The sequence below is a fragment of the Panthera onca genome, chromosome B3 (assembly GCF_046562875.1).
Source record: "Panthera onca isolate mPanOnc1 chromosome B3, mPanOnc1 haplotype 2, whole genome shotgun sequence".
Lineage (NCBI taxonomy): Eukaryota > Metazoa > Chordata > Mammalia > Carnivora > Felidae > Panthera > Panthera onca.
In genome coordinates this window covers 19,052,043-19,078,950 of record NC_138344.1, presented here as the reverse complement: position 1 = coordinate 19,078,950, position 26,908 = coordinate 19,052,043, and the positions used below count along the sequence as shown (strand labels likewise).

The window sequence follows — 26,908 nt, the reverse complement described above, 5'->3', positions numbered from 1 at the left end:
AAAGAGATATAAATAACTTATCAAGAAGACGCTAGAAGAGGGAATTAAGACAGCAGACTGAACCCTGATACAGTCATCAACTCCTGCCCCAATTCCTTGGAGATTTTATAAAAAAAAAAAAAAATTACCATCAAACCATATTAGCATCAGAAAACAAAAAGGAGACCTAAGAGGACAGGAGGTCATGGTGTACAAGTTGGAGGTGGTTTGGGGAGTGCTCCCAGGCTGCCGAGGGTGCACAAAGGAAGTAGGAGAGCCACCAAGGTCACCAGCAGGGGACTGCAGGGAGGGAGAAAGCACAGGTAGAGGGAGCCCCAGCCAGCCTGTGCCAGGCAGTGGAGGGGTCTAGGGTTCTGCCTCTTAAAATTTGTTTTATTTTGGAAGAGAGAGGAAGAGCAGGGGAGGAGCAGAGAGAGAGAGAGAGAGAGAGAGAAAGAGAGGGAGGGAGAGAGAGAGGGGGAAACAGAATCCTAATCTGCACTTTCAGTGTAGAGCCCAACATGGGGCTTGGATTCATGAACTGCAAGATCATGAGATCACAACCTGAGCCAAGGTCAAGAGTTGGACGCTTAACTGACCAAGCCACCCAGGCGCCCCTCCTTCTTTTCCTTTTTAAAGCTACCTCTTATGTGTCAGATGGGAAGTGTGGAACTCCAGGTGGCAGGTGGCACCCAGGAGGCACATGGAGCTCCCCCAACCCCAGAAGACATGCCCCACATCCACGCCCAGGGAAGCCCACTGCAGCCTCCTTGCCCTTCTCTCCCAGGGCTGGGGTGTCTGATGCTGCATTCACAGACAGCTCCGGGGAGTCCCAGCCACAAAGATCAGCATCCAACGACGCACCCACAAACATTTGAGGAAGATGAACACCATAAGGAGAAGCACCTAGTTTCACCAACCGAGCCAACAAGCAGACGACACGTGAGCAGGAAGAGACCTCCCCACCTCCCACCTCCCACCCCCACACGCAGAAAGTAAAGCTGAATTAACTTCCCTGCTTATAGCCGAGGACCCAGGGCCACTGGAGCACACTGACCACCCAGACAGGAGAAGCTGGGGCATATCTCATCGCAGCCCTCCTCGGGCCTCAGTGTCCCCAAGGGGAAGTGCGCAGCTGACAGTGGCAATGCCTGTACAAGGCAGGGTCTTGCCAGATCTTAAAGCCTGCATTGTTTGCTGCACCCTTACATCACTGCTTGGGGTTGGGCACGGGGAGCTATACAAATAATCCAGTTAAGGGCAAACTTTGGACTCTCCCAGTCCCTGATAAAACAACCACCATCCTCATCCAGGAAGAAAGGACGAGTCCACGCCTGAGCATCTCAAAGCGAAATCTTGGGCTCTGGCTTTCCCGCACTTCAGGGATCCATCCCTACCCAGAACCTGCATTTATAAAACAAGAGCAAGACCTCAGAATGAACATGACTGGCATCTTGGAGAGACATAGATGTGGCATCTATAGAAGGATGTGGCATCTATAAACAAGACTTGACTAAAAAGCTGAGAAATTAACACTAGAAGAGTTGCACTGTAAAACACATGAAATGGAGGGCAGGAAAAGAATGGACAGGGCTGGAGGACACATGGATCATCTGCGAGACCAACCAGAAGGTGCGGCACCCAGACACAAAGGGTACAGACAAAAAAATTAAGAGACACGGAAGATGATGCTCGAAGCTTTCCAAAACGTGTCTGGTAATTATTCCAGAACTACACACTCAAATATATGAGAAGAATGCCCCCACTGAAAAAAGATGAGCTCTCAGAAGTGAGAGGATACTACTCCACAAGTTGGAAAAGGGAAAAGGGAATTTAGAAAAAAAAGAAATAGAAAATAGAAAGAAGAGAAATAAAAAACAGGACCCAGAGAGCTGATTCTTTCAAAAGACTCATGAAACAATCTTATTAGAAGATTGATCAACAAAAAATAAGAGAGGCTGGGGGGGTGAGGAGGGGGGAGGGGGAGGGAGAGAGAGGAAATAGTGTCTGCAATGAGAATGGGGACAAAACTATACAGTAGAGAATTAAATCACGAGATCAGCAGAGGAAGCGGGTTCTTTAAGGAAATGGCAGATGGCAGGAATCAGGCAACAAATTCCAAGCCTGGAATATCTTTTCACATCAGAAAGCAAGACGGTGCTCAAGGACTCTTGGGGTCATGGGAAAAGACAGAAGAACCAACCCAAAAGAGGTTCTACTGGCCAAAGATGAATAATTTTAGCATCAAAAATCAATTAAGTTAAAATTCATGAGCTAATAACGATACTAAGAGAAAGATCCCTCACCGGTAACCTTTGAAAGATACTACTAGGGAATTGACTCATTTTCAGGAAAAGGGATAAATAAATTAAGGCAAAGAATCACACATTTATTTGGACTTTCCCATCACAGAGGTGATGGGAGAAAATCCTTTTAGAGATGGATTTCAGCCAACAGGTGAAGAAGGAATGATAGACTGGAAATATCACCACTTTGCAATCTCGAATGAAGTAACTGATCTAGGCAGTGATCCATGACTAATTAAACTATTAGGTGAAGAGCTGAAAAACCGTTAGGACCTCCGTAATGGATTATCAGAGCAACAACACCCAAAATCACTGAAAAATCTAAACACTGAGGAGAGACAATTAGATATCATTTGACTCCCGCAATGATGCAATAGAAAATATAAACCAACTACCTCGCATTCTTGCCAAAACATCTTACTGAATCTAAGCAGGCCTTTGGATCTATGGAAACACAGAAACAGGAATTTGTGAAGCCACACCCACCAGATGTAATCACCAAGATCTAGACTGTGGGAAACTGCAAATGTGGTTTTATCAACAATTAAATTGCAAGGAAAAAGTAAGTGAGGGAGAAAGGCAGAAATTAAGAACCAAATCACCCAACAGAATGCAGGGACCTTGACTCAAAAAACTGGATTCAGACAAAACAGTGATACAAACACATTATGAGACAATCAAGGGACACTGATATCTGATGTTATTAATGAAACATGTTTTCATTTTTTAAAAATGTATGTAAAATATACTGTGATTTTTTTTTTGTCTTCTTAACATAGGAAGCCTCGAATTGGGTTCTAAAACAATCTAGAGAGACAGGGAATGGGATATGGAGAGATGGAGGTTTGGCTATGCGTGACAGTTCTGGAAGTTGGAGCTATAGATACAAAGATACTTTTGTAAGGTGTCCAAAATTGTTCATAATATAGAAAATGAAAAATAACTAAGATGAAAACATAACATTTCAAAATTCTGCCTAAGCTAAAGATTTATGAAAAGAAAAACAGCTGTTTTAAATCGAGGCCAAAAAAACTGTGGTTTCTGAGGGGGAAGAAAATCAAGAGGGGGTGCTTTTTTTCCCCTGAGTTTTTTGAAAGAGAAAGGAACTGAAAGACTGAGGGCCAGGGTGGGAGAGAAACTTTTCATTATATTCCCTTTTGTACTTTTTTTTTTTTTTTGAGGGAGAAAGCACATGCGTGAGTGGGGGAGCTGGGCAGAGGGAGGGAGAGAGAGAGAGAGAGAGAGAGAGAGAGAGAGAGAGAGAGAATCTTATGCAGACTCCACACTCAGTATAGAGTCTGACCCAGGGCTCAATCCCATGACCTGGGATCATGACCTGAGCCAAAATCAAGAGTCAGACACTCAACCAACTGAGCCATCTAGGCGTCCCCCATTTTTGCACTTTTGAACTTTATATCAAATGTATGATTTATCTGTGACAAATGAGTAAAATCATTTAAAAATATTTTTGAATCTCAAAGCTACTATGAACTTTATGCTAACATGCTTGAAAATCTAGAGTAAACAGACGGCTACCTAGAAAAACGTATTGCCAAATTTACCTGAAGATGAAATGGAAATTTTAAATAAACGTGTAACCTTTGTTTAGTTTTTTACATGTTGACTTATTTATTTTTGAGAGAGAGAGAGATGTGCCTGCATGTGAATGGGGGAGGGGCAGAGAGGGAAGGAGAGAGAGAATCCCATGCAGGTTCCACAGTCAGCATGGAGTGCGATGCGGGGCTCAATCCCATGACCGCGAGATACAACTTCGAGATCACGACCTGAGCTGATATCAATAGTCAGGCTTCCTGACTGAACCACCCAGCGCCCCAACATATAACCTTTAAAGAAATGGAATCAATGGTAAAACATCTGCCCATAAAAAAAGTACCAGGCAGTGATAGTTTTATAGGCAAAAGGTTTTACCCCGCTTCTTGGAAAACACAGCTCTTATGCTGTACAAACTTAATGTTGGTTGAAAGAGCAAGTTAGCAAAAGACTGGCATGGTATGAAAATACTTACTTAAAAAATTTAAATACAGAAACCATTCTGCGAGGAGCAGCATTGCCAAACGTGACTCTGGTTAGCACCCCCTCCCTGCAGCCATTCCACAAACACAGACAACAAGCCAGTTGAGGGGTGCCCCCTTTTCTCAGCTAAACGGTTGGCGCCCATGCTCAGTTTCCCGTGGGTTCAGGGGCTGAGGCATTGTGACGTGCCATAGCTCTGTCCCATGGCTCGAAGCTGCACAGCCAGCATCACACCTAGCACACCACTGACAGGCTAGCCTTCTGAGAAGGCAGGTCCATGCTAGAACCTCTGCTGGACTGGAACCCACCTCTTTGAAGGCCTGGCATGCCTCCCTAGGAGAGGATGAGAGCCTGGGGACCACATGCAATCCACCTTGCAAAGCCAGGCTTTGTGATTTCCTTTCCCTCAGTGAAGCCTCTTCCTCAACCCAGGCAGATGATGTTGTGGAATTTATGGTGACCCAGGTGGCAGCCCAGAGGGGACTCATCTGGCAGGACAGAAATAACACTACATACTTATGGATATATCTATATCTATCTATATCAATATCTATATATACCTATATAGCAATGTTATAAAACATGGCAAAGGGTTTGAATTATTTTCAAAATAATGGCTACCTTTGGGGGCTGATGGGAGGGCAGAAATCAGGGAGACGCCCAAAGTGGGGGGCTCTAACTACACCTGTCATGTTATACATATGATGCCTCTTTCTTTTCCTCCTCACTTGTAATCCATTATCAAGTTCTGTGGTGTGTTAAAGATGGCCACAAACTTTTTGCTTTTCCTCCCTTTAAGCCGTGGAATCTCTCCCATCCTGTCCGGAACCCGGACTGGCCTTTTCACCTGTTTGAACCAACAGGGGGCAGCAGAAGTGATGAAGAGACAGCACCGGGCCTAACCTTCCGGGAGGCCTGAGAGCTTGTGCTTCTCAACGCCCTCAATCCACCTGCCATGCTGGAAGGAAGCTCAGGCCAAGCGGCTGGATGATGACAAAGCACGTGGAGGGGGAGAAGTCATGCGGAGGAGCACTGAGGCGTCAGTCGTGGGAAGGCTGCCAGAAGAGCCACCCAGCTGTGCCCTGCGGGTTCCCGGCCCACAGAATCCTGGGAAGCCATAAATTGCTGTTGTTTTAAGCCAGTGAATTATGAGTGGCTTGCTGTGTAACAGTAAATACTTAAACAAGTCGTGATAGCTTTCGCTTGGGAACAAATCCCAGGTCCAGCCTCTTCTTCCTGCTCCTGCTCCTGCCCCACCCACCTGGGTCATGCCCCGCCCCCCCATCCCCTAGTTCCCAAATCCAACCGCCAGCTCTAATTACCCTCCGAATAAAATCTGAGCCCCTGTCCTGGCCGGCCAGGAAGGCCCACCTCTCCAGTCCCACCTGACATTTCTAGCACTCTGCTCCAGGCACACAGGCCATCTTGTGGCTGCTCCAATTTGCCCAGCTCAGCCCCTCTTCACAGATTGTGCACTGGCGGGTATCCTTGACAGGAGGGCCCTTTCCCCAGCGCTTTATGGGACTGACTTCCTCCCTCCATTCACCTGATTCTGAGTAGGTGCCACATCTCTCTAAATGTCTTTCCTGACATCTGATCGAAAGACGTGTCCTCTGCCCATCACCCCCCCATCCCCTGCACACTGGTTAATTTTCATTCCTGACAGTGGTGCATACAGTCTATTTATCACCCCACCCCACCCCCAGAAAAAGAAGTATTAGGAGGACATTTTTCCACCTTCCCAGTGCTCAGTTTGTAGAAGGTTCTGATACAGTGTGGAGTGAATGAAGGAGTGAATGAAGGAGCATGGGAAGGAGAGCTGGGCACCTCATGCTATATTATTTTCACTATATTTCAAAATCTCTCTTCTTCCCAGTCTTCCAATGACCCCTTCCTTCCTGGCCAACCAAAGCAGACCTGAAATTCAAAGTCACCTCCTCAGAGACATCTTACCAAATAACAATTAAAAATAGCCACACAGTTTCTTGAGTACCTCCTGTTGCTGTAATGCTATCTTCATCAAGGATCACTCTCTGATTTTTCCTGTTCTTTGTTGTCTGTTTTTCCTGCTAGAATTACAAGCTCCAGGAGTGCAGAGGCCACACCCCTGCTATGTCCTAAGAATCTAGAACAGTGTCCACCACAGAAAGATGCTTGATACCTATTCACAAGATAATGCTGAATTAGTACAACAAACAGGAAGTCAGGCTTTAGAAGACACACAGATAACAAAGGACATTAAAAAGAGCTCCCCAAAGGGCTCCTGGGTGGCTCAGTCAGTTAAGCGTCCGACTTTGGCTCAGGTCATGATCTCACAGTTCAAATTATTGGTTTATCTGGAATTCATTTTAAAAAATTTATTTGAATAAATTTGATAGAAGAGATCAATTTAAAAATTAGCTGAGAAAGTAATACGATTGACATTGAAATAAAATAAAATAAATGACAGTTACGATCCTCAGGAGAATTCAAGAAGACACCTCACACAAAAGGAACAGAATGCTATGAAAGAAACCGCCAAGAATAGGAAAGAGGTTTTCGGAAATCACAAATGTATGCCAAAATGAAGCTTTCAGTACAGGAGATGGAAGATGAAGTCAAGAACATCTCTAAAATTTTCTGGGGCATCTGGGTGGCTCAGCTGGTTGAGTGTCTGACTTCGGCTCAGGTCCATGAGTTCAAGCCCCACATTGGGCTCTGTGCTGACAGCTCAGAGCCTGGAGCCTGCTTTGGATTTTGTGCCTCCTTCTCTCTTTGCCCTTCCCCTGCTCACACTCTCTCTCTCTCTCTTAAAAATAAATAAACATTAAAAAATTTTAAAAAACATGTCTACAATTTTCAGAAGAAGAAGAAAAATCAGAAAATGTGAGAGAAAAGATAAGCAACATCTATTGTAACTAAAAGGAGTTCCAGAAGAACAAACAAAACCAAACCTCAAAGACAAAAAGCAGAGGAGGAAGATATTATCAAAGAGAATACAATAAATTTTCCAGCCCTAAACAGCTGGCCTACGCAGTGCCAAGCAGCATGAATGAAAAAAAGACCCTCACCCACATCTTGTGGTGATGAGATTTCGGAAGACCAAGCATTCGGAAGATTCTAAAAGCTGCCACAGAGGAGGGGGGAAGAAAACAAAAGTCATCCACAAAGCAAGGAGAATCAAACTGCATTAGAGGACGATAGAGAGGGCTCTTCCAAGTTCTGAAGGCAGACAATTTCCAGCTGGGACCCAGGGAGGGCAAAGTGAACCTGCTTCCAGGAATGCCCAGTCTCTTGTGTGCGCCTGCATAAGCCTGTGCTAGGAGTCTTCTGGATGATGTGCTTCATATAAGCAAGGGGCCAAAGACTTCTGAGTAGGAGTCAGAAATGGGGGGTGGAAGTAAAAAGAAGAGAACAGGTGTTCACCCCTTGGGCCCCACAGGGCAAGGATGACACTGAGTCCCTGGGCCAAATCGCAGTAATGGGAACATATCACTGAACACCACAAATGCAACCCAAAGGTGCGCCAACACTGATAGAATCAGTATGGGTGAAGCAGCTGGGAGACGTGGCACAGAAGTGAAGGAAATCATTTATCACGGCAGGCAGGCCACGGACACTGGCTCAGCCGATGGAGCAGATGTGCAGGCATATATTCCCTATGTAGAGAAATGGTAATGACCTAAGGAACTGGAATTAGAAACAGGAAATAGACACCCTTCTGGGAGTTGACACTGGCGCTTTGCCTTAATGTCTGTTCTGTGTCACTCGCTTCTTTACTCAGGGGTGTGTATTACTTCGATAATTTTTAATGTGCTTATTCTTTGATCTTGCAATTCTGCTGGGTCACAGGCAGTAATAACTCTTACAATAACAAGCAAAATGTAGAAATAATCTAAGGACACTTTAATGGAAGACTGATTACATCGATTTTATTCTAGTCATGCTATGCACGAGCACATGAAAAAGACTCCAAGACAACTCAAGGAAAAAACGTTGCACAACACATGTACAATTGAATATCATGCATGTAAAACCAGAAACACATACAAAAGAATGGAGTGTGTGTGTGCGCGTGTGCGCATGTGCATGTGCACAAGTGTGGGGGAGGCTGGGAAGGAAACACACTCAGTTAACAGTGATCACTTGGAAAAGATGGAAAAGGAACCAAAAAGTACAGTGGCTTTATCTGTATTGTATGAATGTTCTATGAGAAATGTGTGTAATTATACACAAAAACCTTTTTCTTAACTTTGGGGTGCTTCCTGCCCACTGTGGGGCAAGGGCTCTCTGCTTGCTTTTTGCTTTTGAACCCAGAGGTGCTGGTGATGTCTGCAGCAAGACATGGGCAACTGCCCACCGGAGACTTTCGATCTTGACCGCCAGGCTGAGGTGGAATTGCCTGAGGGCCCTGTCCTGGCCTTCCTCCGCAGGAAGCCACCTGAGGTCACCTGCCAGTGTTTAAGCGCTCATCTCAAGTCCAAAATAAGCTACTAAAAGGAACTTTCCAGTGTCAATTCTTGTCCTTTTGTTTTTAAATTCCAATCTCAAATTTACATCATCACATTGGTTCTTGTTTTTTTTTTTTTTTAATTTATTCATTTTGTGAGAGAGAGAGAGTGAGCAGGGAAGAGGCAGAGAAAGAGGGAAAGAGAGAGAATCCCTCTTGTGCAGAACTTGACGTGGGGCTCAAACTCACACACTGTGAGATCAAGACCTGAGGTGAAATCAAGAGTTGGACACTTAACTGACTGAGCCACCCTGGCACCCTATCACATGGTTCTGTATCCAAAATAATGCACTACAATTTTTCAATACTTTTAAATATCTCTAAAAAAAATAAAAAATAAAAAAATAAATATCTCTAAGTCTCTGATAAATTCAAGATGGCAAAATTAAGTTATTTTTGTTCTTGGTTCTCTTGAAACCACCAGGTGGACGATTTTCAATCAACACCTAGGGACGTGTCCTGGCCACTGGATGTTGGATGGCGGTAGATGGGATAAAGACTGCTAAGCACAACCCCAGTAAGAATGAGCAAAATTAAGTATAATCCTAAGAAGTTATTTACAGTTGAAAATATAATTTCTAACAAGTGTATGATTTTTTTTACATAAATTCTTTTTTTAAGTATTTATTTATTTTGAGAGAGAACAGAGAAAGCAAGTGGGGGAGGGGCAAAGAGAAGGAGGGAGACCGAGAATCCCCAGCAGGCTCTGTGCTGTCAGCCCGGAGCCCGACATGGGGCTTGAACTCACAAACCATGAGATCATGACCTGAGCTGAAATCAAGAGTCAAATGCTTAACTGACTGAGCCACCCAGGCGTCCCTGCTAATGTATGATTTCTTCTATAACATCAGGGTTATGGGCTCAGGATGCTTGAGATGCGTGTTACTGCTTTTTTTTTTTTTTTTCTTTTTTTTCTTCTGTCTTCATGATAAATGCCAATATACAACAAGATGTTTAAGTGGAATCTGGACAAACTAAACACAAGGGAGGCCAGGATGGTAAAGGACTTCCAAAGAATATTGGAAGCCCCCTATTTTCATTTATCAGGGTTCCTGAAAATGTGTGTGAAATCCATACACTAAAGTTTGGACTTATATCTTACTGCAGACAGAGGGGTCTATTCCCAGAGAATTAAAGAATTTCATAAAAATCCCTAATTATGGCTGCTTCAAGGTCTGACTCATGTGGACCAGGAAACCAGACAGGTGGAAGAAAATCCTTGTTCCTCTGTACTGGGACCTGGCAATGTCTACACAGATACTTTCCTGCTCACAGGCCACTGATGGCTCCATAGGGGCCCAGGTGCAGGGCTGGGGAAAAAAAAAAAAACCCTCTCTTGGCCACTGAATGCATGTCAGGTGGGTCTTGGCTGGTCCCCAGTGAGCACAAAGGCTTTCAGGTGGGACCGCCCTGCCCATCTCTCATAAAGGGAACCGAGTAAAGACCAATGTCGGGTAGGGGAAGATGGGCAGTGGGTAGGGGCCGAGGCCCTGGGTGACCTTCAGGCTCTTGCCACCTAGAATGGGTGCTCCCAAGAGCCGCCATGACAAGATGCAGGGAGTGGGTGGGAGGCAGTTCTTTCCTTGGGCCCAGGTGGCCAAGGCCTAATGTTGGTGCACAGACCAAGGAGCAAAATCCCAGTGATAACCAAGTGGAAGCCTTCTTGCTCTTGAAGGCTGCGGGATGGTTTACTCAGCCTAAAAAAGGAATCCGCAGGGAGTGAGGACAAGACATCTGCTTTTCATTATTTCAAGAAAGGGGTTAAGGAATTCTTATCAGCTCAGGTGGGTGGAGCTGGATGCAAGGAAGGCAGGACTGGTCCCACCACATAAACTTCCGAACAGAGTTGCCCATAGAATGGCTGGCATTATTTGAACAGTAGTCAGTTTCCCATTGCTAGAGGTAAGCAAGTGCATTCTGGACAAATAATCAGAAGATGTAAGCCACAGACGGAGGTTAATGTTAAAACCCCCATCAAATCCAGAGCTTTCTGCAGTGGGGCAGGGCTTTGTGGGCATGAAGCACAGCTGTGTCAACTGCTACCCATGTGGACGGATGCCCACAGCCGTTTCTCCCACCCCTAGGGCCACGGGTTGGCCTCCCTTCCTTTCACCTCACTGAGTAAGGGATTCCTTACTGGATGCTGGCTGTGGTCCCTGGAAGGCCCAGTGCTGCCCCTGAGGCCAGGCTGAGGTTGGGACATCCCCCTGGACCTCGGTCTCCTTCCAAGCAAAGCCCTGTCCGCCCTCCTGGCTCCCATGGTATGCACACAGCTTGGCAGACGCCAGCAGGACACCGCCTCCAGGCACATGGGCTGGCAGTTCCACTCCGGAAGGCACACGTCATTGTGGACCTGTCCCCTGTAGGATCTCTTCCAGCGGCCCGCCAAGAAAGCACACTACCACCGGAGTGGCACTTCCTATTTCAGCCTGTTTCCTTGTTCTATTTCTGGAAGGCAGGAAGAGAGCCCCTACTCGAGCAAACCCCTTGGCTCTTAGGAAGCTATTTTTAATACAGATTTGAAAAAGGCAAAAGAAAAAGAGAAGGACGCTAAAAGCGGCTATGTAAAAACCTGGGATTTGAAGAGCTTCTGGAATGTTCCTTCTCCTCCTTTGGTCCATGCTCGTTCAGTGGAGGACAGTGCTCTGAGAGGCAGGCAGCTGAAGTCAGGACTGCTCACAGAGCTGTGGGGTATGTGAGCCACCGCCAGTGACGTCTGCCCAAGCCCCCCTCACCCTCCACGATCCAGAAGAGGCTCACCAAGAGTTCTTGGCTTGAATTATCTAGAAGTTTGTTCACCTCTCAACTTTCCAGGGAGCCTCACCTCAGCTGGCAGGACAGGTTTTTCCACTCTGACTGGTGTCAGACTCGGAAGAATGCATAATGATGTGTTTGTTCACATAGATGGCCCCACAGCCCCAGCCCAGTATCTCACTGACCCTCGATCTATCCATACACACTCTACACTCCTCCACACTTTCTAAATGCTCCTCTTGAACCTCAGGCAAGCTGACTGCTGACAGAGCTAATAAGGTTGCAACAAGCCTTCCTGGGACACAGCTGTGCTGAGCAAACACAGGACAGGCACAGGCAGAACCCCCTGGGACCACTGGGCAACTGGTGAAGTACTTGCACCTTCCTGGGCTTTGGAAGGGCTAGCCATTCTAAACAGGCACAAGATGAGGTATACAACCCATACAGGTAAGGGCATGAAAAACACACCTCGTACACATCTGTAAACACACACAAAATGTCTCAGCACCCCAAACTCGAAAGTAAAACGTGAGTTCTTTCCTGATTTTTGTTAATGTTTGGATCTTTTTCTAAACTATGTTTGGAGGCATCATAATAACTTTATCATTTCCAAAGTATGTTATTCTCCAACCATTTTTTTAAAGTTTATTTTGGAGAGAGAGAGAGAGAGGGAGAGAGCGAATGAGCAGGGGAGGGGCAGAGAGAGAGGGAGAGAGGGGGAGAGAGGGGGAGAGAGAGAGAGAGAGAGAGAGAGAGAGAGAGAGAGAGAGAGAGAGAATCCCAAGCAGGCTCTGTACCATCAGCACGGAACCTGATGCCGGGCTCAAACTCACGAGCCGTGAGATCATGACCTGAGCTGAAATCAAGAATCGGATGCTTAAGTGATTGAGCTACCCAGGCACCCCTCTTCCAAGCATTTGTAAAAGAGAGAGCTTCTGGAGTGAAAGCAAGCTGCTCCTACATTGACTATAATCAGAGTCTCATTGGTTTGCTTCCTGGCAATTTTCCTTAGGTGGATTGGAGTGGGGGTGGGGAAGCAGGGTTCCCTGTGATCCCAGAAGGTCTGGGAGAAGGTGGGCAGGACACAGCCAGCCCATTTGCTGGGGGAACAACCCAGATGGCGAGTACAGCTTCAGGCTCATGGAGTCAAATATTCCATTTGTTCCAGAAAGAAATTAGGAGGAAAGAGGCCAGCTGACGTGGATTTGACCTTGAAAGTGAGCGCTGAGGTGTGCCAGTTAGATCCTAATCACAACACACTGGTATTTAAAAAGTCAACACTTTTAAAAATAAATTGCAGTGTTATTCTTCTGGTTGCAAACATAATACAAAAAACAAACAAACAAGAAGCAAACAGAAAAAGGAACACAAGTTCAGTGCAGAAAACATAAACCCTGCAGGTGAGCACAGAGCAGTGGCTGTAATGTCCATGTGACTGTGCTACCCTTTGAGTGTCACCTGCCCTCAGGCTGTGGTCTTGGTGTGTGTATTTGCATTTTGTGAAAATAAAATCCAACACGCGATATTTTTAAACTGGGCCTGCAGAGCTCTGGGGTCAAGGTGAAGACCCACAGGTGGGATTCACCAAGCCCACCCCTCACTACTGCCCATCAAAGCAACTCCACTGTTAGCTGTTACATAGGCTCCAGGTAGGAGTTCAGGGGAGGAAGGCACTCTGCTGGCTGCTTAAATAAATAAATAAATAAATAAGAATATATACATAAGGTACATTTGATTTTCCAAAGGACTGAAGCCCGCCAACTCCCATCATCGCAGATGGAACGGCGGACACCAATTTTTCATGTCTGTCTGTATCCACAGCCTGGCCACGGCCTCCTCACAGATGGAGCTCTTGATTTGGGCTCTCCCCTGTGACTTGCTTTGGCCAAGGGCAACGGCGTGCCATTCTGAGCCAAGGCCTTAAGAGACCTGGCATGCTTCTGCTTTCTCCACTTACATCTCTGCCATTGGTAGGGGAAGAGCGTCCCCTGGTCTCAGAAGAACAGGAGTCACGTGAAGCAGAGCTTCAGACAGCTCCGTGCAATAGAGCCCCCCCCAGCCACCTGCCGGTGTGGAGGCCAGAAATAAACTGTCATTGGTGCATCCCACTGAGATCCTGTGTCTGCCTGAATCAGGGTTCGGAGAAGTTGAGCCACTCAGTGGAGGTCACCCAGCACTACGAATTGAATGCAGTCCCGATTAACCCCACAGGCAGGCCCTTAAGCCCCCCACCCTTCCCCCAACCCCGACCTTACATTGTGTGAATCCCATTGTGTGTCTGCCCACTGCTTCCCTCTCAGTGAAAAGAAAAGGAACACAGTCATGGGGCGCGTGGGTGGCTTAAGTTGGTTGGTTAAGCGTCCAACTCTTGATCTTGGCTCAGGTCATAATCTCACAGTCTGTGAGATCGAGCCCCGCGTCAGGCTCTGCGCTGACAGTGTGGAGCCTGCTTAAGATTCTCTCTCTCCCTCTCTCTGCCTCTCGCCTGCTTGTGTGCGCACTCTCTCTCTATCTCAAAATAAATAAATATGTAAACTTAAAAAAAAAAAAGAAAACACCGTCAGAAGCAACCTGTGGGGTTCAAACAAGACAGTCACAGAAGTCCTCGTCACTCTAGCGAACATGCAATTAGCAGGGCCTCTGGTAATAGATTTAACATCAGAGCCACAGGTAATAGATTTAACATTCCCAGTGCCTGTGGGATCCTGTGGAGGTCCCCATGGTGATGCTGTTCTGTGGAGGGGACAGGCAAGGAGTGGGGGGGTGTCCTCCTCTGCCCTCATTCTTCCACTGCTCTCACGGGGGTTCAATGGTGGCTATAGGAGGCCAGAAGGGGCCTGACGTCTGGCCACCAAGTAAGCAGCCCATTGCCAGCAGGAAGGGAGTGCTGAAAGTCGTCCCTGAGGGTCCCAAGGCGGGACTCCCACCCTCAGCTCCTCTGCAACCACCTGTGGTACCTTTCTACTTTGGGAGTGCGGGCATAAATTTTCACTTCTTCATGGAGTCCTTAGGAGAATTCAATTACTATTATAATTCCTTAACAGAGAAAATAATTGCCGTAATGCTGAGCCATAGGACAGAATTGTCCCATGCATTTCAGGCCACTTTCCTCTTATCTTCTTCAACTCTGTGGTTTATGTGTTTTGTCCTCACATAAACACCTCCCTTAGCATCAGGGATTCACAAGACATCACCTCCCCTGGGGGCCCCCTCCCTCCAACCCCCAGCACCTAGAGCAGTCCCCAGTGGGGGCTGCATGACTCCCATAAGCTCCTGTACCCTTGTGTGTGTCCTATGGTTCATTCAGAGCAGGGTGGTGGCAAATCCTGAGATTCCACTGGGGAAAGAGGCCCCTGGAGCAGAAAAGACTTTTCTGAGCCTGCTTCTTCTAAGCTAGTGGGGAACCCTTCTATGGGAGAAGGGTAAAGTCCAGACAGACCTCAAAGGGAAGAAAAAATGGGGGCTGGGTAGTTTCAGTGCTTGGCCTCTCAGTGCACATGAACATTTTCTGGTTATCTGTCTTATCTCAGGCCTGGAGGCAGGGCTGGATCCATGTCTGTTCAGAGTCCACTGGCCCAGGTCCCCAGGATCCATAAGAATCAGTGGGGATCTGTGGACACTTCAGAAAGTATCATCTCAGCCTTGCACTTGGCGGGTAGACCAAAACATCAGCAGGACCTGGGAGCCTATTAGAAACACAGGCTCTGGGGGCCCCCAGACCTACCCAGTGGGCATCCACAGGTCACCAAGATCGCCCGGGGACTCAAGTATATACTACAATTTGGGAAGTGCTGCTCTACGGACCCAACCCATTTAGACCAATTGATTCTCAGTCCCAGCTGCACATTAGAATCATGGAGAGGGGGTGGAACACTTTTTTTAAATGCTTATGCCTAGGGGCTTCCTGGCCAATGGTAGTTTAGACATCCCAGTGTTTCTGAGGGCGAGGGTAGAGAGCCACTCATTTAGGTCATCAACTCTTGACCAGGAAGGGGACTAGGCAGATCCCCTCTAGGGTTTTTTCAGATGCCACAGTCACCCACCCAGTAAACCCCAATGTCCCTTGCAAAGAGGAGAGATAGGTAGAATAATGGAGCTGGAAAGTAGAGGTGCTACCCAAACAGCGGGTATCATGTTCTGCCACAGGTCACCTTTCTAACAAGCAGCCAAAAAGAGAGAAAAAAAAAAGACATACGTCGTTAAGAGAGAAATAACTTTTCAAAGGATGCAAGTCGAACATTCTGGGAACATTTAGTGCTGGGCAATGTCAAGAAACAAATTCTTTTCCCATTTCATAATCTGATTTATGCACAAAGAAATCTTCCAGGAACATCACCCTAGTTAGCTTTTGGGCATTTTCAATGAAGAAAAACACTCGAGTAACTGGACAATATCTGGTGAGCCAGGTGCACTGTTGGATCGCTAACTTGATGAAGGGTACAAACACCCTGGCCCTCTCAAACCCAACATATGGGCCCTCTCATATCCTACACGATGGCCTAGATTTTAAGGGCGAGAAATTCTAGAGTTAAGACACGGTTCAAACAGCAGTTCTGCCACTTATAAATTGTTGATCTTCACCACGTATCTACACATCTCTTTACTCTCAAGTTCCTCAGCTATAAAATGGGGGTAAATATCCATTTTATAGGTCATTGTGAGAATTCAACAACCTAAAACACTGAATCTAGTGCCTGGTATGTACTAGGGACTTAACAAATATTTATTGTTAACAACAGTATCTCTGCCTATCAGATAAAGGGTTAGCATCCAAAATCTATAAAGAACTTACCAAACTCAACATCCAAAAAACAAATAATCCAGTGAAGAAATGGGCAAAAGACACGAATAGACACTTTTCCAAAGACATCCAGATGGCTAACAGACACATGAAAAAATGCTCAACATCACCCATCTTCAGGGAAATACAAATCAAAACCACAATGAGATAGCACCTCACACCTGTCACAATGGCTAAAATTAACAACTCAGGCAACAACAGATGTTGGCAAAGATGTGGAGAAAAAGGAACTCTTTTGCATTGCTGGTGGGATTGCAAACTGGTGCAGCCACTCTGGAAAACAGTATGGAGGTCCCCCAAGAAATTAAAAGTAGAATTACCCTATGACCCAGCAATTGTACAACTAGGTATTTATCCAAGGGATACAGGAATGCTGATTCTAAGGGGCACATGCACCCCATTGTTCATAGCAGCACTATTGACAGTAGTCTAAGTATGGAAAGAGCCCAAATGTCCATCGATGGATGAATGGATAAAGAAGATGTGGTATATACATACAATGGAATATGACTCAGCAATAAAAAAGAATGAAATCTTGCCATTTGCAACAACGTGGATGGAACTAGAGTGTCTTATGCTAAGCGAAATAAGTCAGTCAGAGAAAGACAAATATCATATGACTTCACTCATATGTGGAATTTAAGATACAAAACAGATGAACAAAAGGGAAGGAAAGCAAAAATAATATAAAAACAGAAGGGGCACCAACCATAAGAGATTCTTAAATACACAGAACAAACTGAGAGTTGCTGGTAGGGTACTGGGTGGGGGATGGGCTAAATGGGTGATGGGCATTAAAAAGGACACTTGCTGGGATGAGCACTGGGTGTTATATGTAAGTGTTCAGGGTTCTATTCCTGAAACCATTATTATACTATATATTCACTAACTTGGATTTAAATTTTAAAAAATACTGATTAGGAAATGAAAAAAAATAAAATTAAAAAAAAAGAATAAAAAAAAAACCTCAGCAGTGTCACTGCCATCCTCTTAACTTGTGTTAATAGTGTTAAAAGTGGTAAAACACATAGGGACGCCTGGGTGGCTCAGTCAGTTGAGTGTCCAACTCTTGATTTCAGCTCAGGTCAGGATCTCACGGTTCGTGGGATAGAGCCCTGTGTCAGGCTCTGTGCTGACAGTGTGATGCCAGCTTGGGACTCTCTGTCTCCCTCTCTCTCTGCCCTTTCGCCACTCACATTCTCTTTCTCTCTCTAAAAATAAATAAATAAATAAGTAAGTAAATAAAACATTAAAAATTTTTCAAAAGTGGTGTAACTAACTCAACTAACTCTAGTGGAAATCTGGCCATACGTATAAAGAGGCTTAAAAGTGTTCAAACCTAATAATCTCCCTACAAATCTACTTTATGGAAATAGTCTTAAGACTAAGTGTAAAAACAGGAGGGGATGTTTTTGGTAAGATTTAGCAACTAGAAGCAACCTATATATCCCCACACACCCCATAGGAGAGTGAGGACTAGGTCAATCATGTTACACAGTGTTCCCACATAAGATGTTTCACCAGATCATACGAGCTAGGTGACTGGTGAACTTAGGAGGAAAAAAGTAGGATAGTAAACTATACACTATAAAATTAAAACAAAATCCCTGAAGCCCAGAAGGAAGCAGACTAGAAGAGAACATCTCAAGACAGTAGCAGTGCTTGTGTTTAGGGCAGTGGCACTCTGGGCAATATTTTTTTTTTTTTTCCTACTTCTCTCTTTTTTAATAAATATGCATCATTTTTATCATGAAACCAAATCCCCATCAAAAAAACCTTTAACCAACATGAAGTAATGCCCTGATTCTTAGGATCCTTGACTCCATAGTAAATTTTGGCCCACAGCCCCCTAATGTTTAGAATTTAAGTGAGAATCCCACGATAAGTTTTATAATGAGACTTTCACTTTAACCCTCAGGTTGAACACCCCTGGTTCTAGACTCCCCACAGGACAGGAACTGCAGGTTGTGCCCAGCATGTGAGACTGGCCCTGCTCTTACCATTATGGGTCTCCATGGCACGTTCTGGACACACAGCTGAGCCCTCTGGACCCACACACCAGTACATGCTGGGCGGTCGCCGAGACATGCCAGCCATCAACTCTCGGTGGCTATTCTCCAAGTCAGTTTTGGCCAGGGTCACCGCCGCCACCGCTGCCTGGAGGGTGGACTGAGGCACAGACACGCCGTCATGGCTGAGCAGAAAGCAGTCTCGTTCTGGTGGTGAAAAACATTATAAAATCAGAAAGCTTTTCTTAATTGTCAAGTTCCTTCTTGTACCCTTGCACACATTTACTATTTATTTTATTTTTTTAATGTTTTTTTCTTAAATGTTTATTTCTGAGAGAGAGACAGAGACAGAGCATGAGCGGGGGAGGGGCAGAGAGAGGAGGAGACCCAGAATCCAAAGCAGGCTCCAGGCTCTGAGAAGTCAGCACAGAGCCTGATGCGGGGCTCGAACTCACGAACCATGAAATCATGACCTGAGCCAAAGTCAGACGCTTAACCAACTGAGCCACCCAGGCGCCCCAATACATTTACTATTTATACATCGCACAGGTATTTCTCTTCTTGCAACATTCTTGACATTCTGTCTGTCTAGCCATGCCCAGTCAGGTGGGGGCAGTGAAAGGATGAGCTGCCCCCACCCCAACTTGCACCCCGCTGATCATGTCTACTTAAAAACAGTCCTAAGAAACCCCAACAATGACAGACACCTACTGGTAAGGGCTCAGCCATTGTTTAGTCAACACATAACCCCTGTCAATTGCACAGCGACATCGATATGACTACATGAGGCTTCTGTTTTCAGGGGCTCACACTCCAGCTGGGGTGGGGCAGACTCACTTTAAACTGGTCACAATATAAGGTTTTCCCTCTGCCCAGGACCAGCTCTTCCAGAAGCCCAGAGGCAAGCATGTAATCCCAAAGAGGCAACCAGGCAACAGTCCTGAAGTGAGGGTTCCAGAAGGCATTGGTACTGGTTATGAAGACAAGTCAGTGTGCACCCTGGGGGATAACAGAAAGGAGCCCCACATTTTGCCTGCCTTGATACATCTGGCAATGTCTGTAGGCATTTTTGGTCGTCACAACTCAGGGCCTGGGTGCTACAGACATCTAGTGGGTAGAGGTCAGGGATATTACTGAACTTCCTATAATACACAGGGCACCACCCACAACAGAGAATTATCTGGCCCCAAACTAGCACAACTATGGTAAATGCTGAAGCAGAGTGCGGTTCTCTCATGCTGGGCTCCCACTGAACTTGGGGGGGGGGGGTGCCCCCAACACAGGTGACATCCATTGCCTTGAGGGAAAGACCCAGGTCCAGCTCAGGCCTGGCATGGGATATATTGCACAGTGGGGAGGGGATTAGTATATGAAATGTGTGTGTTTCTATTAGTGTTGGTGTAGAGTCTATACTATCATGACAAGTCCTCTGGGGCAAGACTTGCCAAGCTCCCCCTTCCGCTGCCTTTAGGAGTACAGCCCCCCTGGGCCAGGTGCCCGATTTCCAGGCTCTAGATGAGGCAGCCCCTGTGCTCTTCCAGCCTTATTTGGTAGCTTGCTCAGTGCCCATACTGTTCAGGGCACCTTCTAGAACCTGCTCAGAACCTTCTAGAACCATTACATAAGTAATTAGCAACTATTCTCTGAGACAGATACCTCTGAAATGGAGACTGATAAAGTGTAGTAAAAAAAAAAAAAAATCAAGATCATATAAATCATACCCAAGACAATATGGAAAGGAAAAAAGCACAGTTTGGATGTCAAAGGCTTGGACTGTCTCCGTCACAGATCAGCAGTGTAACCTCAAGCTAAAACTTATGTGTGTCTCAGTTTTCCCATCTGTTAAAAATAGACATGCAGCCTCTCACCCAGGGAACCTCTTGGGGTGGCTATGTGACTTCAAGTAAGGTAAATTTTCTGGAATCACTTTCTACAATAGGGCCAGAGTTGTGGTTCTTACCTACAATACCAGCGGGAGGCCTGGGAGACCAGCAGGGTCTCCCTGCTGCTCTCTGATTAACAAGCTCAGAACATCAAGGCTGGAGGGCAGAGCACTGGGGCTGTCTCATCTTAGAGTCTGGAAATCGGGCACCTGGCCCAGGTGGGTTGTACTCCTACAGGCAGGGGAAGTGGGAGCTTGGAAAGCCTGCCCCAGAGGACTCGTCCATGATGCACCCCCACCTTTCTGAACTAAAGAGTGAAAGGTCTGAGGAAGCCATACATAGGAAAGCTTGTGTCTGAAGTTTGGGAGCCTAAAAATTCCAAGGAGAAATGATCAATCTGGACAAAATTTAGGAGACCATCAAAGCACTGTACATTGCAAAACCTGATTAGGAAAATCAAACTGAGACAGGAAAATCAACTTGAAGACGAAAATAATCTCTGTCTTAAATTAAAGGCTCCAGGGGCGCCTGGGTGGTTCACTTGGTTAAGCGTACGACTTTGGCTCAGGTCACGGTTCGTGAGTTCGAGCCCTGCATCAGGCTCTGTGCTGACAGCTCAGACCCTGGAGCCTGCTTCAGATTCTGTGTCTCCATCCCTCTCTGCCTCTCCCCCCACTCATGCTTTGTCTCTCTCTCTCCCTCTAAAAAAATAAACATTAAAAAAACTAAATAAATAAAAAGGCTCCAAATCCTACAGTAACATTCAGAAACCAAGAGGCACAGTTCCTATCTGCTTTCAAACACCTCTTAAAATCAGCTACCACATACACCTAACAACACCTCAAAATCCAAATGCTAGTAGATGTTCCTTCTGAAAACAGAAGTGTCTTACCATAGAATGCTTTTAAGTGATAAAAAAAAAAAATCGTTAAAATATTTTAGGCCAACCCTTGCCCAGCACATTTTGTTCCCCTTTTCATTTTCAGTTTCCTTTTGAAAAATCACTTTACCAATGAAGGATTTTTTACCACTGGAGTAGTTTTTCAATTGCAATTTGTATGTTGGCTTAGACTCTAAGGTAGAAGTTTTAAAATGAGGTAACTCAGTTTTTGCTCAATTTTTGCCCTCAAACGGATCTTTGCTTCTTCCTGCTCCTTTTGGGTTTAGATCAATGCAACAAATCATGGTTGTAAGTTACAGGTCTATCTTGCCATCATGGTGTATATACATTCTTAAGAGGGTTTCGAGAGGATTTTTTTTTGTAATAATTATTTTAATAATCTTTAAAACCTCACCAATTTTCATTTGCCAGTTCTTTATACCTGCATTAATGAATAAACCTGAATACTTAACAAAAAAAGAAAAAAAGGAACTTGACCTTCATTGTACAGATGTTTTCATTGGGCCCTTTCCATGGAGTGAACTGCCATGTAATTCATGAAACGTACAGCTGGTCAGGAAGGGACAGTTACAAAGTTTCAGACACAGGATAAATAGAGAGAAACATAGGAGGACCTGCACCTCCTCACCTGTCTTTTCAGGAGGCTTGGAAAGGATTGCCAGTACCGGGAAGACCCTTGCAAATAAAGCATGTGAGTAATTCTCATATTATCCAGTAATTTCTTTGAATGAGAAGCCTGGTAGGGATGGTTGGCCCATGGTCCTTGACATCCTTTTGGCACTGCTAGTCTCCCTGACTAGTTACTGGCTTGCTACAAAATGTGTTTAATGGATTTGTGAGCCTCAAAATATCATGGAGCTGCAGACCAGAGAAATGTGTGGTCTCCATCTCAGATGAGCACCCAAGGGGTTTGGGAACAGAAGCCCTTCAGGAGTCTGAAACCACAAACGGGTTAAGGCTGTCCATTCACCATTCGATCACTATACCATGTGTCCTGGGCACCTCTTAGTTCTAGGAGTGAAGACCCAGCAGTGAGCAATACTGGTCTGTGTCCCTGGAGCTCCAGAAGAGACTGCCAGGTAATTAAAGGAGAAATGAAATACATGAAGAAGGAACACAACACCAGGGGAGGCTCCAGAAGGACAGCGACAGAGGGTTGTTGAGAAAGAGGCTGAGCTTAACATGCTGGCCATGTGAAGACTCCAGGGCCAGCACTGCAGAGGCCACATGCTGGAGAGTGAGCTGGGCCAGGATGGCTGGTGGGGGGCAGGGGTGGCTTGGGCAATGGCCAGGTGGTTGATGATGGCAGAGGCCGGATCAACTGAGGGGAAGGAGGTGTCCTAGATTTCACTCCAATCACAAGGAGAGAAGCCATGGCAGGGTTCTAAGCAGAGGACTGATTCACATTAAATCACATTCTGATTCACTTATTAAAAAAAAAAAAGAAAATCACTCTGGCTGTCAAATAAAGAATTGGAGAGGGGAGGATTGCAATCATACCGGAGAGAGATGCTGATACCTTCGGGCTAGGGTTGAGACTGTGGGAAGGAAGGGTTGAGCCCAGACACCTAGGTAAACCCAACAGAACTTGCTAACACTGAATTCAAGGGATGGAGGTACAGGCTGGGGGCGAATTCCCTGCAACTGAGCAACTGAGTTGACTAGGGAGCTATTTCCTGAGATGTGGAAGCTTGGGGGAGGGAAAGTCTGGCTGACCCCAAAACCTCCTTTACGGACAAATCAGGTGTGAGGTTTGTATGTGTTTAACTTAATTCCTTTATTCTTCAGGGACATAAGCAAAGGTAATTAAAGTCAAATCACAAAAGGCATTTTAATGTTAATGTTTTCCAAAATCGTGCTAGTCCACTTGTCCCTTTAATGTCTGGGTACTTTGTTACAATCGCTGGATGACCTCCAAACTCTAAAAAGAGCATATTCTTTGAGAGCCTTGCTGAACACTTCACTACAGGCGCCTGTTTCTCTACCTCTCTGACTCCTGCGGATCTGTTTGGGGAGAAAATTTCCTGGCCTCCAACTGCGCAGGGCCAGGTGGAGCCGGCCACAGGTCCCCAAACTCTCCCTCACCATCTTCCTCTGGCCTCAGCCTTCCTAGGCTCCGCTCCTTGCCCCGTCCCGGTCCTCACTCCGTCTCCGAACCCCTGCCAGGAAAGGTGGCCCTCAGAGACCGCCACAGAGATGGCGGGTTTTATCCGGACCTGGGCAGAGCCGCGCGTCCCGTGGACTCTTCGGGGGGTGCAGGCGCGCTGGGCCGCCCCCTTCAGCAGAACCTACCCCCCCCCCCACCACCACTCCACGATCGGCCAGAACCTGGGCACACGCATTCACACTCGCCCGCACACAAGAGCGCTCACACTCCGCCCGTGCCGGGCTGAAGGAAGAGGTTCTCTCCAAAGGCGGAGGAAACCTGTGGACTCCCTGGTGTAGCCTCCGACTTTTGTTTCTTGCCCCGGCTCCCGCGGCCCCGTCCCGCGCGGGGTTTCGGGGTTGCACCCCCGCCTCTCCGGGACCGCGCACCCTCCCCCACCCCGCGGGCCAGGGAGGCCGGGGGGCTGCCAGACGGGGATCGCCCGCGCCCGCACCCTCGGGGGCCCCCGGGCAAGGGCCACCTGGGCGGAGCACGAGGCCGCCCGGAGCGCGGGCCTGGGCTGCGGAGTCAGGCTCCCCGCGACCCGCCGCGGGAGGCAGCGAGGCCCCCCCACGGGGCGCGGACCCGGGCACTTACCTGCGGCGGCGGCGGCGGTGGCGGCGGCGGCGGCGGCGGGGCACGGCCCCGGGCGCCTGGGACAAGGGGCTGGGCCCGCGGGCCGGGAGGGGCGGACTCCAGCGGGCCGGGGCCTGGCCGTCCCCCTGCCCTCCGCCCCCCTGCGCCTCCGGCCGCGCGCGCCGGGGCCGGGCAGGGCCCAGACGCACTTCCTCAATCCTGCGGCCCGCGGGCGGGCGGGTGAGCGGGCGGCGCGAAGAGCGCGCGCGGTGAAGGTCGGCCGCTGCTGCTTCTGCCCACGAGGGGCGCCAGGGGTCCCTACGGTGGCCTGCCTCAGTTTCCCTAGCCGAAAGCCGGAGGTGCCAAGATTCGCCGCTCCTACCCTGGAGGCCGCAAGGCCCGCGAGCCCTTCTTGTAGCGCGAGGTCTCCTCCAGGTTTGGGTCCCCTGCTCTCTCGTCTCGGGGCAGGCTCAGCGACAAGATTGGTGGGTTCTCAGCTCAACCCAGCTTTCCCTCTGCTCTGCTCGGGGAGCTAAATATGCCAATTAACCTCAGACTTGCAGCTGTTAGGCGTAGACTCGCAGTAAATATTTAAAAGGCCGGGAATATTCACTTATGTACAACTATAGGGCGGTATGGAAATACATATTTTTAAAGCTTTCGTATTAGGCAAACTGTACCCCTTCCATCACATGAATGTACCAATTTAATTATGGATGTGTGTATGAGGATGTCACTATTTGGTGAATCATTTTTAATTGGGTGGGGCGTTTTGGCGGGGGAGATAAAACATGGAATGTTGGCAATTTCTTAGGTTTCAACCTAATGTAAGTATGTTCATCACACCCCTGCGGCCATTATACCAACGCAGATCGCAAAGACATACGTCCATGCTGCGGGCAGGCATCAGATTTGGCTCCACGTGCCCACCCCAGCAAGAGAAGCCTGCTTGGAATAAAGTAAATGGTTTGCAGCCCAGCAGGACCCTCACCCTAGACTCATGTAATGTTATGACTGGAACATTCCCAGGATTTAGCGTAAGACAGACAAATCGCCATCACCCTCACTGCCATTTCACAAACGCCAGGCAGCCGCAGGGTCCCCCGCACGACCCCCGCACGAACTCGAGGACGCTCTCAGTAGTGGCCCCTTGGCAAGGGCACAATCGGGCAGCTTTGCTCTGCTCCCAGGAGGCCGCGCCTCCAGCTCTCCTGCCACGGAACGCCCTTGCAAAAGGGTGGGTGCAGTTTTGCAATCCTGTCCTCAATACTTCGGTCCCAATTCCAACACTCAAAAGGCAGCAGTGTGATTGCTACCGAAAAGTCCCTAATAATTTGCAGGGCGTGGCGTCGCCTTCCTGAGTGAGCGCGGCAATCGCGGTGCGGCGGCTCCGAGGAGCACGGCCCCGCCATCTAGCGGCGCCAGGAGGAAGAGCACGCCCAGTACCCGGGGCGGACTCGAGCTCCTATGGCCAGTGTGGCAGGGGGCAACTGAACTTCCCTTTTTTACATGAGTTTGGGAATAGGCTAGGGAATGTCTACAAAGTAGGGAACAGCCGAGTGGACTTCTTTGAGCTGATTGCATCCCAGCATTTAACTCTATTCGTTAGGCATGCATTTGTCATGGGTTTGCATGGGAAGGTTATTACAGGTCAGTTAGGATTTATTCTTGCTTTCTTGACCCGCGCTAACTGCTCGTCCTCTAGCTTTTGCTCTGCCTACCCGGGTTCTCAGCATCTCATGTTGGAATGATACTTCCTAAGGTGGAGTCAGGTGGATACTACCTCCCCGACCTAACATTTCTGCCTCCTTAAGGCCTAGTGACTGACTGCTGCCCCCCTCCCCACTCCCACTGTTTTCTGTGGCTGACTGCTACCCCACCACCCCACCCACACTGTCTTCTAGTCATTTCTTCAGCTGGGAACTCACTTTCCTCAGACATTACTTCCTGGACACCAAAAAAAAATCCCTTAGGGCGTCTGAGTGGCTCAGTCAGTTAAGCAGCCAACTTCAGCTAAGATCATGTTCTCACAGTTCGTGAGCTTCAGCCCCATATCAGGCTCTGTGCTGACAGCTCAGAGCCTGGAGCCTGCTTCGAATTCTGTGTCTCCCTCTCTCTCTGCCTCTCTCCACTTGCATTCTGTCTCTCTCTCTCTCTAAAATAAATAAAATTTAAAAAAATCCCTTATTATCCACCTTCAAGCTCAAGTCAGATATATGCTAGGGGAAAGGACATTAAAAATTCTCCATCCAGGGGCACCTGGGTAGCTCGGTCCATTAAGCGTGGGACTTCAGCTCAGGTCATGATCTCACAGTTCGGGAGTTCGAGCCCCACATGAGGCTCTGTGCTGACAGCTCCAAGCCTGGGGCCTGCTTTAGATTGTGTCTCCCTCTCTCTCTGCCCCTCCCCCACTCACACTCTGTCTTTCAAAAATAAATAAACATCAAAAAAATTATTTATCCACTATCAGGAAAATCTAGGAAATTCCAAAGTGTCTGCTTTTAGAGGATGTGCCCACCTCTGGTGGCCCCCTCCCACCACAAACACACAAGTGCAGGCATGTACATCCACACACATGGCGGCCAGTCTGTGTCCCCAGAATGGTTCCCGTCAGAGAGCAAACCAAATGAAGGAAAAGGCCATTTTTCTAGAATTTTCTGCTGACATTTAGCTTGAGAAATGGAAAGTCTCTAAAGAAATTCATACATACATTAAGTGTATACATTAAGAGAGATCTTGGGGCGCCTGGGTGGCTCAGTTGGTTGAGCGTGCGACTTCGGCTCAAGTCATGATCTCACAGTCTGTGAGTTCGAGCCCCGCGTCAGGCTCTGTGCTGACAGCTCAGAGCCTGGAGCCTGCTTCAGATTCTGTATCTCCCTCTCTCTCTCTCTGACCCTCCCCTGTTCATGCTCTGTCTCTCTCTGTCTCAAAAATAAATACACATTAAAAAAAATTTTTTGTTAAATAGAGAGATCTGATCCAAGCCTCCCTTAAGTTTTCTCTTAAAAGGTGGCACCCTGCCACCTCATG

The 26,908-nt window shown here is 47.3% G+C and overlaps 1 protein-coding gene across 1 annotated transcript in view; it reads right to left on the bottom strand.

The window, feature by feature from the left end:
• LRRK1 (leucine rich repeat kinase 1) overlaps positions 1 to 24,308 on the bottom strand; it is a 133,213-nt gene extending 108,905 nt beyond the window's left edge. Inside the window, exons 1-2 of the mRNA XM_060617827.3 lie at positions 23,900 to 24,308; positions 18,364 to 18,579 (exon numbers count right to left, since the gene is read on the bottom strand). Coding sequence (XP_060473810.2) covers positions 18,364 to 18,460 — 97 coding nt within the window. The 5' untranslated portion in view covers positions 18,461 to 18,579; positions 23,900 to 24,308. The remainder of the gene's footprint in view (positions 1 to 18,363; positions 18,580 to 23,899) is intronic.
• Between the last annotated feature and the right edge of the window lie 2,600 nt (positions 24,309 to 26,908).